This window comes from Mangifera indica, chromosome 18, assembly GCF_011075055.1.
Source record: "Mangifera indica cultivar Alphonso chromosome 18, CATAS_Mindica_2.1, whole genome shotgun sequence".
NCBI classification, from domain to species: Eukaryota; Viridiplantae; Streptophyta; class Magnoliopsida; order Sapindales; family Anacardiaceae; genus Mangifera; species Mangifera indica.
Window position 1 is genome coordinate 6161503 of NC_058154.1, and position 11163 is coordinate 6172665.

Here is an 11163-nt window from a genome sequence, read left to right on the forward strand (position 1 = left end):
TTATCCATATATTAGGCCATATATGTCTTTGTTCTATCCTTTTATTTTCTAATAAATAAATATCTTAACGTTATGTTCATAATTTTTAGGCCAATAGGCTTATTCTCAATTACGGTATAATGAAATACTAAAGTTATATCTTTTAATTTTTAAAAATTCATTTATAAAACAATTTCTATTAAAAATCTCAATTAGAGTTAGAGTTAAAACTATGATTCAAAAAAAAAAAAACTTTTATCACATTTTTTTTCTTTAATTTGACAATCTAACAATTTCTCCCAAAATTTTTTTTCAAAGTCTAAAAAGTAATGATTTTCCTTTAGAGCTTTTTCCTCTTTTATCTAGTGATGGTCCACGGTTTTTAACCATCGGTCGTTCTTCCTTCTGTTTTATCTCTCCCTCTTGGCCTATCTCCCTTTCTTCTTTGACTACCGATTGACAAAAATAATCTAGAAATTCATATGATTTTGGTCTAGACGCATCGTCCTCCAGACGAAAAACTCTTCCTCTAGACGATGACATGTCTACACAATTCGTTTGGAAGTTGACATCTAGATGAAAATAGTCTAGATTTCCAAATGAAAATCATTTAGATTTTTAGGCAATTTCATCGATTAGTGGTCGAAGATGAGAGGGAAAGAGGTCGGGAGAGAGGACAGTCGATAGCCAGAGATGACAAATCATTGCCGACAAAAAGAGGAAAAATCTTAAGGGGAAAATTGTCATTTTTTAAACTTTGGATGGGGGTAAATTGTGACTTTTTAAATCTGAAGAGAAAAATATAATAAAACTTTATTTTTTAATAAATAATAATTTTATCTTTAACCTTAATTGAAATTTAAAAAAAAAAAATTATCTGATGAGTGGGTATTTAAATTTTTAAAAGTTAAAAAATAAGATTTTAGAGCTTCATTATACCTTGGGTGAGTATAAGCCTTTTGCCTTAATTTTTAGTCTTTAAATTACCATGTACTGATACCATTAATTAAGTTTATTCTGAACTTTCCCGTTTCTCGTTATGCATGACTAATGTATATATTTGGCCACGTAACTACAGTATAAGAGTGTGATTCATCTATAGATGGCAATACACGCGGGAAATAAGGCCCCTTAGCCTACCCCAATCTTAATAGATAAGGAATTACAAGACAGACATGGGATGAGAGATTGGAAGGGGATGCTAGGAATACCCAAAGTTGGGGACAGGAATACATTTGTTCTCAAATCCAAATTACTTTCATGTCCTTTAAAAATATATACACAGTCGGGGACATGGGAGAAGTTTATTGGTTTATGGGTCAGAATGAACCATTATGGGTAGACCCAAGCCCAACAGGAAGTACAAGCGAAGCACATATTCCTGCATCGTTGTGTTTGGGACTTAACAAAGGGCGCATAACTTTCTTCATTATTGAGAATTAGAGAAGTGAAAAACTGTGAGCGCACAAGGGAAGTATAGTATGCGTTTAAGATTTTGACTTTTTATTTTAATTTTAGTTTGCCTCTCAGCTATTCTATTTTGTGGTGTTTTCCATCCCATTGTAAGTGCTTAATTGTTTGTCATCGCACATTATCGCACCTTAAGGGGAGAGTGCCCAAGTGACTAACCCACATGCCGCCCCCGATATATTAATGATTTACAACTATTATGATCATTATAAGTACGGGATCCAACTTTCTTCAATTATGAATTGATGAACTCAACTATCATCATCATCAATTCTATCACCCCTTTTACGCTTACACTGGTTAAGTTTCTTTATTTTCAGTAAAACTTTATTTTCTAAAAGGAGAACAGAAATTAGAATTCATCAATTCTGTTGTCTTTTATGCCTTAACCGGAATATTGGACTAATAGATTTGACATTTGAACAAAAAAAATGAAACAAAAATGTTATTGTAGATATCATTAATAACATACAATAAACAACAAAGAAAAAAGAATAATGAATGAAATATGTTACACACATGAGAAAAAAATCTAGAGAGAATGAGTGCCGTAAAGGAAAACTAAAAGGTGGGCAGTTTAAAGAAAATATTTTTAGATACTTATGAATTAATGGTTAACATATAAATTTTAATTTGGCAAGGAAATAAATACCTTATAGTGGCAATTATTATAAATATCACAATATATATGGAATGTTTTAGTTTTTCATAATTTTTAATGACTTTCAATATAAATATTGTAACATCCGAATTCAGGTGTGTCAGTAAACTCCACTTCCAAAATTACCCCTAGAGTTGATTTTATAACTTGTTGTGTAAAGAAATTACAAAAGAATCATAGAAAACTACTAAATGAGTAATATTTTTCAAAGGGGGTAAAATGGTCATTTTATAAAGATTCAAGGGACAAAGTGGGAATTAAAATTGAAGGACACACTTGAAATTATATGGTGGTGCTAAGCGTTTTTGGTAATTGGCTAAGGATAAAATAGTAATTTATAAAAAAGGTTAAGGGCAAAATGGTCCAAAAGGCTTATAAAATATATAATCTATTAATCTTCTTCATGAATTGCTGAGAACTCCATTGTTTTTTTAGCTAAAGTTTCCCTTAACCAAAATTCATCCAAAAACCTAGCTAAACCACCTAATTTCCAGAGGCCCCAGTTATAAAAAGTGTAGATCTGTCAATTCTGATCAGTTCTAAGGTAAGAAATTTAATTTTTAAGATATGTGAAATTTGGGAGTTTGATGAATGATTATATTTTTGGTTGATTAAGGTTGTCAAGAAGAAGAAAAGAAGGTGAATAAGCTTAAATCACCTATTTGGCAAAGAAAAGGTAAGAATTTCATACTTTACATACTTGAAGTAAATTTGAGTTAGGTTATTTAAATAACCTTTACTTATATCAGTATGTAAGGTATTAGAATTAAGGTGATTTATGCTTAAAAGGATAAAGAAATTCATTAGGATTCATGATGTAATTTTTGGCCATAAGGGTAAAAAGGTAATTTTGGCCATAAGGGTAAAAATGTCATTTTATGTGATATAGGTTAATTTTGCTTAATTATGTGTATAAAATGTGTGAAATAACCCTTATATTAAGTCTATATTGTATAATTGAAATTAAATTGAGGCATGATATTTATATATATAAATGCATGAGAAAATAATATGATGTTTGAGAAGAAATGAAAAGAATAAGGGAAAATAACAAATGTGCATATTTCATATTATGGTTATATATGCATACATGAGGAATCATAACATATGCATGATTTAGAAAAAAATAAAGAAAGAGGAAAAATATTTTCTAAGTCATGCATGCTTTTAGAAAATGGAAAACAAATATTTTTGGTTTTATAATGACTCATATGATACAGGAAAGCAGAAAACATACTAAAAATTCTTACACGCCAGCTGTACTGTGTGGACAGCAAATAAAATAATCGGTTGTACTGTGTGGACAACCAGCTGTACTGTGTGGACAGCAAAGAAAAAAATATTAGCTGTACTGTGTGGACAGCAAAAGAAAAATATCAGCTGTACTGTGTGGACAACAAAGAAAAATATTAGCTGTACTGTGTAGACAGCAAAGAAAAAAAAATATGCGTGTAAGAGAGAATTATATTTTGTATGGTGACTGCAAGTACTATCATATGTAATCTAAATCGATCAATGAGAATGAGAGAGAAACAAATTAGTAAATATTTTATGAAAGTCATTTGCATTAGAATTATGCATACAAGCCTGTGTGGCTGATAAAGAGTTGAGAAAGATGTACGATCAGAAAATAAAAATGTCATGGCACTCATACATGCATAAATCATAATGAGTGAATCATATCTGTATAGTAAGGAAATGAATAAATGTGTGAAAGAAAAGAATTATGATATGTGTTAAATGCGTGTTCTGTGTCAATTATTTTGTTGTAAATAGTTCAGACACGCTGAGTATGGAAAAGATTATAAAAGATTAATACTGGTATGAAATACTTTAAGTGTTTAGTATGATTTTCTTACTGAGCCATAGTCGCTCACTCCGTTTAATTTAATATTTTACAGGTAAAGAAATGCAGTAAAGGTTCCCGGGGAGCACTAATGAGACATGAGGCTAAGGGAAGAAGGCACCATAATTTTGTTGACTTAAATGTTATAATGTATATGTATATATATATATATATATATATGACTAGTTTCGAAAATTGGTTATAAAGTTTCTGTGGGTGATAATTTTTATAATTGTTATTATTATGTACTTATTTTATTTATTATGATTATGTGATGAAAATCCAGTCAATTGGTAGGACTGGTTTGTATGAATTACAAATTGAGAGTGTTACAGGGCATAATGAAAAAGAGAAAAATATTCCCCGAGCCCTCTAAAATAGGGGAACTCATACCGTTTTTCTGTAACACACCCAATGGTTAGGAGAGGTTACAAATATCATTACAAAAATGTCGCTAAATATTTTTATAATGTCAGTTAGTACAAATTGTGAATTCAACAATTACCAAGCAATTTGTTTCAAATTGCCAAAATCTCGTGTCTTGCCAAGTGTCCAAAAACGATTGCACAAAGGTTAAAAGTTTTTTTATTTTAATATCATATACCATACCTGTGCTCATATTGAACTCTAAGGAATGTATAAGATATTAAAATAAGGGTAGTTCACATGTCTTAGTTGACCGTTTACCAGTCAATGACATTCAACAATGGTTGAATCACCAAAAAGTCATTCATTCATATAATAACATAGCATCTGTGTACTCAATTATATACTAAAACATGTATACATATATTTTTATTGTTATAAGATTATCGATATATTTTAAAGGTTTTGATATATAATTTTTAGATCATATGTAAACAAGACAAAATGCTATATTATGTATTTTATTAATAATAGATTAGGGTAATTTAGTAAAGAAATTAAAATATTAAAAACACTTAGAAGAGTAAAAATAATAGATAATTTTGAGTTAATTTAGATTGTATCAAGTCAACCCAAATATTAAAGGGTTAGGTTAGGTCTGAAAATTTTTTGATATAATTCTTATTTAAATTGAGTTAAAGTTAAAGATATCTAAGTTGAATTTTGAACTGATACAATACAATATAAACACAATCTGATGATGTGACTAGCAAGCCTAAACTAAGCACAATGTCTACTTTACCTTTTTCTCTAACGGATTTCATTAAAGGAAACAATTTATAGTGGGTATTTTGTTTTTTCAAAGTTAATAGGTCGACATTGTCATTTTACTAAACCTTGGGTGTTTGGCTAAAGTAAAATGTCCTGCTTCTATTTCCGGGATAAAGGAATTTGATTAGTAACATAGCTAGAAAGGATTCTCATAAGGGGTATTTATATATTTTTAGGTATTATTTCAACTTTATGACAAACACCGACATTAAATTCTATATATTCTATATTTTACATATCATAGGTAATAATACAATTGCCTCATCATAAGTTTAAATTGCATATATCCTACTATAATAATTAATTTTTTCTAGTTTATTTTATATGTATATGGTAGAGTTATATGGATGTATATAAACTAACATTAGAATTAAAACTAACATATTATAGTAAAAAATAATATATGTATGTTTTAGCATTTTGCAAAATTAAGAGGATGATAATAAAAAAATGTAAATAAAAATAGTATTTTTAAAATCAGACTGATGATTGAATCGATCATCTTACTGATTCACAATTTAATCGATTCAACTAGACAACCAATCAATTCAATATGTTGTCAAATTATTATATATATTTTTAATAATATCAAATATTTATCAAATTTTTTAAATATATAATATAATTTCAAATATATTAATTAAAAAATTGACTTTTTATTATATAGGTAAAAAAAAAAACTAATTACAAATTATTGGTTTTAACCTTTTTTTTAGTTCAACAAATTTATCGAGTTTAATCAAATTTTAAATAAGTTAATATTTATATATAGATTGAATTTTAGATTGGTTTATGATTTAATAAAAAACCATCTAATTTAATTTTAAGAATACTGAATAAAAGTATGAAAAAATCTTAAATCTCCACATTACTTTGTAAATCGAGAATGATCAGCATTGCATAAAAATAGTTAATAAAAATATGAAAAACTCACTTTTCCCCCTTCCGAGGATTTCATATTATTGGAATTTTTCTTTTTTCAACCACCCCGCAAAGTTTTAAAACGATATACTTTCGCGCTTAATTTCACCCGCCGTCAACCTATTTGCAGAACATATGAGCCTGAAAAGCGCAAAACTCCAAGTTGGAAAGCTGGAAAGCTGGAAAAGTACAGAGAATCAGACCAACAAGACAATTGGTTAATACCATTTAAAATCAAGAAGAGAGAAGCGGTAAAATAAATAAAGAAAATTTGGTTACTCATCAAACTTCACCAATCTTCCAGCCTCATCTCCCCATCTCTCTCTTCTTTTTTTTTTTTTTTAATTTTCTGACTTTTTAACAAATCTTCACCAATTCTTCTCCACCCATCTCTCCATCTTCTTGCTTGCTTCACAACATCACGGGCTCGAGCAAAGCCAAGGGAAAGGGAATGAAAGAGCTGGTGGCGGAGGAGGAAGAAGATGATGATGGGGATTGTAGTGTTAGGATAGGTACTGTAGGTTTTAGCGAGGATGGTAAAAAGAAGAGAGGGGCGTGTGGGTATTTGACTTCGGTTTCTTGTAATGTAGATGTTTGTACGGCTGATTTGACCGACGCCAAGCCATGCCATAGACGCCATAAGATGTGCGAAGTTAGTCCTCTCACTTAGGATGCTCGTATCATATTTATATGTCTTAATTTAGGTTTTGTATAAAAGATTTTAAACCTTTAATTCGATAAAAAATAAAATTACATTAAAATTTTTTAATCTTATATCAAACTCTAAAATTTTTAGATTGATTTAATTCAATGTGAATTAATCCAAATAATATAACAGGTAAAGTTGTGTTAAAACACAATATGTAATAATAAGATTTATTACAAAATAACATACTTTATCAAATATAAAAGAATAACATAATTTGTTACAAGATAATACACAAAAAATATTTTAACATAATCAAGAACATTTTGTCAAAGTAAAATTGCTCTATTTCAAGTTAATATTAATAGTTTGTTTATTATCTTTTTATATAATCAATTTTAGTGATTAGAAAAAGAATAACATAATCAAGAACTCAAATAAATTTATAATTTTAATTTTAAAATAATGCAATTGATAACCAATAAGATTAAAAAAATACTTGCCAAATTTAAGAAATTTAATTTTCAATCCATATGATAAATGTAATTGTTATAAATATTAAAACTATTAATATATAAATGAATATGACATACTAAATATAATAAGTTCAAATTAATACTACTTAAAACACACAGACGAAAAATGAAAAAAAAAACTAAAAATAGTTTTTACAAGTATAACAAAAAAAGTTATTAAATTAAAATATCCTTTTGGGTGATACAAATTTGGTGTTTGGAAATACAATGTTAATTTCTTTGTTTATTTAAATTAAGGAATAGAGATTTTGTAAATTGAAACTCTCTCTATTAAATAAAGAAAATAAAGGATATTAGAAATTTTTTGTTATTATGATGTTATGCAATATTTTGTTTAAAATTTTTAGGTTAATTTGAATCAATTTGTGTTGGTTTTGTGTCAATCCAAATTTTTAAGGGTCAACCAAACTCGACCTGAATTACTGTTTGTGTGAAAAATTATAACCCTATTTGATTTTTTTCGTATCGTATCATATCAAATTAATAGATTGTGTTAAATTTTACTAGATCTATGTGAAGTCTATGCTAAGGTTTCCGTTGTTTGACTTGCAGGTCTTCAACAACTTTTTTGCCAACAATGTAGTAGGTTCTTTCCACAGAGGCATACAAAAAAGAAAAGTTGTCAAAAATATCTCCTTGGAGAGACATGTGCTAACAGAAATTGAGATTAGAGCGTAGCCAGAAAAAGAGAGTATAGTTGTGAAAGTAGAGTTGTAATTTTATGAAAGATACTGGCCACGGCTATATTGAGGGCAAAAAGGTAGTTGGCTTTTGAGTAGAATGACAATCTTACAATTAACATATTTCAATAAAAGTAACAGATGATAGGTGGGTAGTTAAATTTTCCAAAATTATATGGATTAAAACCTTGGTGGGGATAAGTATATAAATAAACTTTTGATAATTTTAGAATATAACCAAAACTGCAAATGCATTAATTGCAATAATATATATGATTAATATGTTTATTTAATTTTATATTCAGTGTTATAAGTATGTTCTTTTTTCAACAAAAATAAAGTTTGTATAGTCAGTTTTTATGAGATGATTGAAAACAAACATGAAATTCTTTGAGTCAATTTTTGTTCTCCATTTCTATTTTCACATTATTGAAGGTGGCATGATTGATCGTGAAAAGCCACGGTCAGGAATATGATTCCTAACGCACGCAGGAAAAGGAGAGTGAAAAGTTGTTGTCTTCAGATTAGTCAAAAAGCAACATCACCACTATTTCCTATAAGTCAAGAAACTGCAGACATACAAAGGTAAAGAATCTTTTAATTATTCACCTCAAAACTACAGCAATTTCATCATCTCAATCAAGATTGTGATTGATTTTTCATTTTATTCTTCATAAATTCTGTGTTTATCAGCTGTCAATTAAGTTGTCATGGATGCTTCATCTTCAAAAGGTGAAGTTATAAAGCCGGTGCTGCTCAAAGCTGGTATTCCTTTGGCTCTCTCTGTGGCTGCTTTTATTTATGCTAGGATCATGGCAAAAAAATGTGCACCTTCTCAATCTTCAGCTTTACAGAATAGGGTGAGTTCTATCAAAACTGATTCTTTTGAAGAGGTGGGAGAGGAGGAAGAAGGTGAAGAGATCATCACAAGTATGCATTTGACAAATAATTTAGTGGGAGTTTCAGGGTATCATGATAAGACTGATTATACGCTAGAGATTTTAAGCCTAAGAAAACAAGTCGAAGAATTGGAAAAGAGAGAGTGGGAGATAAAGAGGCATCTTGTTCATTATCATGATTTGAAAGAGCAGGAATCTGTGCTTATGGAGATTAAATATATGTTGTTGTTGGAGAAAGGTCGCGTTGATTTGTTGGATAGAGAGATTTCATCCTTGGAGGCAGAGAACAAAAGGGTTGAGAATTTGGTGGTTGAGTATTTGAGAATACTAGAGCAGCTTCAATATTGGAAATCTGAAAGTGGGTTGCTTCGACGGAAGGTAAAGAAACTTTTGAAGAAAACTAAAGAGCAATCATGTATCATAAAGGGGAAGAACTTGAGGATTGAATCTACAAAAGAAGAAATATTACGAAGCCGGAACACACTAGAACAAAAATGTAATGTTATCAGGAAATTGCAAGATGAAATGGGAGAATTGCAGTTTGTTATACATCAATTGCAGGAACAAAAGAATGAATTGTCCAGCAAGTTACAATTGGCAGAGCATTCAGGTTCAACAATCTCAAAGGTTTGGCTATTCTACCTTTGCTTCAGCTTATTTACTAGTTGTACCTGGATTTAATAGTCTAAATGGCTTGAAGCTTGCGCTTTGCAGATTGAAGATGAAGGAATAACAATGGAAGACTACAAACTGCGTGTAGCTGAATATGAACAACTTCAAAAGGATCGAGAGGCTGAAGTAAAAGAATTGATTTACTTAAGATGGACTAATGCTTGCTTAACACATGGATTAATGAAGCATCACGGAAAGGCCGCACAAGAGCAAGAACAAAATCAAGAGAAGAAAAATGTCATGGAGTTAGAAATTGAAGGATGTGGAGGAATTGGAGATTATGACATGGAGCATCACTCGGTTTTAGAGCAAAGTAGGCCTTGCTTAAATGTGGAAAATGGTAGTAGTGAAGGCGGTTCAAAAAGGCCAAAGTTGCTGCAGAAGCTTAAAAGATGGGTGGAGGGAAGTGAGAAAATGAAATCCAAGTATGATGAGAAGGAGAAGCATGCAATTAAGTGCTTTGAGAGGCATTCCCATTCGGTTTGTGATGAACCAGACGTAGAGCATGTAAATCTTGCAAGGAAGTCATGTTCCAGTGCATGACCATTTATGTAAGAATGTTCCAGTGCATGACCATTTATGTAAGAGCTTCTGATGCTGCCTCATTAAGTATTAACAAGTTTGCTTTGATGCTGTGTAATATTTTATATGATAAATAAGACTAACATCACTGAGTAAATTGAGTCACCATACCAATCTGTTTATTTTCATGTTAGCTCCACTGGTTACTGCAACAAATTTTTCTGTACTGAGTAATATATGCAGTATGCTTCAGCACCAGCAAGGGCAAGAGGACCTGCAGGTTCCAAAATGCTCCTTTTCTCTTCACACGTCGATAGAATTACCATTGTGTGATCAGGGCTCGAAAAAGCTATGACAAACTGCAAGGATGGCCATTATTCCTACACAAAATTGCTATTCCAACATTATTAAGAAAGCAAGGGAAGCAAATTCCAACTAGGATGTCATAGGGGTGTTTCCTTGACATGCCAATGACACTAAAGCAACACCGTGATGTAGGCAAGCTCCCCTAAACTTGGTTCAGCAATACTTCAATTCCATTTCAAGGTTTTGCACCTAAATGCGAGGAAAGCACCACAGTCCGCTACAATGTACTACAATGATTTCTACGCAACTGTGACTCGGTCATTATCAAATAAATAAAGAACACAAAGAATTATGGGTAACCCCAACCTTAATTGATAAACTCGAAATCATACAAAAGAATTACAAGCCTCTTGCTTGTATAAACTCTCTCACACAGGTTGCTTTCACTCACTCTCTCATATATGTTTATCTCACATATATCTCACACATCATATCTATTCTAATTACATGAGTAAGTCCCCTATTTATACACGAAGGCATGCACTTTGACAAACTTACAATTTTAAAATACAAAATCCAACCATTAGCTCCTTGATTAGCTCCACAAATCACTATAGCCCCTATTTGTAGCTTAATTCCCCCAAATCATGGCAATCAATCCCCATAATTACTCTAGCTTAATTGTAGCTCAATCCCACAAGTTTCTCCAGCATGATCCCATCATTCTTCGCAATTAGTCCCACAAATCCCTCAAGCTTGATTTGCTCCCATGATTTGCTTATCTTGATCGAGTCAAATCTATCACCATTATTGCAGATTAGATGATAA

At 30.6% G+C, this 11163-nt stretch overlaps 1 protein-coding gene across 1 annotated transcript; it reads left to right on the forward strand.

Annotated features, from left to right (window-relative positions):
- Positions 1-8370: 8370 nt before the first annotated feature.
- Positions 8371-10197, forward strand: LOC123201827 (protein CHUP1, chloroplastic). The gene is made up of 3 exons (XM_044617391.1): positions 8371-8521; positions 8630-9462; positions 9550-10197. Exons 2-3 carry the CDS (start codon positions 8647-8649, stop codon positions 10048-10050), a joined length of 1317 nt encoding a protein of 438 aa, XP_044473326.1. The 5' UTR covers positions 8371-8521; positions 8630-8646; the 3' UTR covers positions 10051-10197.
- Positions 10198-11163: the final 966 nt, after the last annotated feature.

Coding starts and splice junctions, on each gene's coding strand:
- LOC123201827 (XM_044617391.1), top strand. CDS start 8,647: ATGGATGCTTCATCTTCAAAAGGTGAAGTTATAAAGCCGGTGCTGCTC. Junction 9,463..9,549: donor CAGGTTCAACAATCTCAAAG/GTTTGGCTATTC, acceptor TGCGCTTTGCAG/ATTGAAGATGAAGGAATAAC.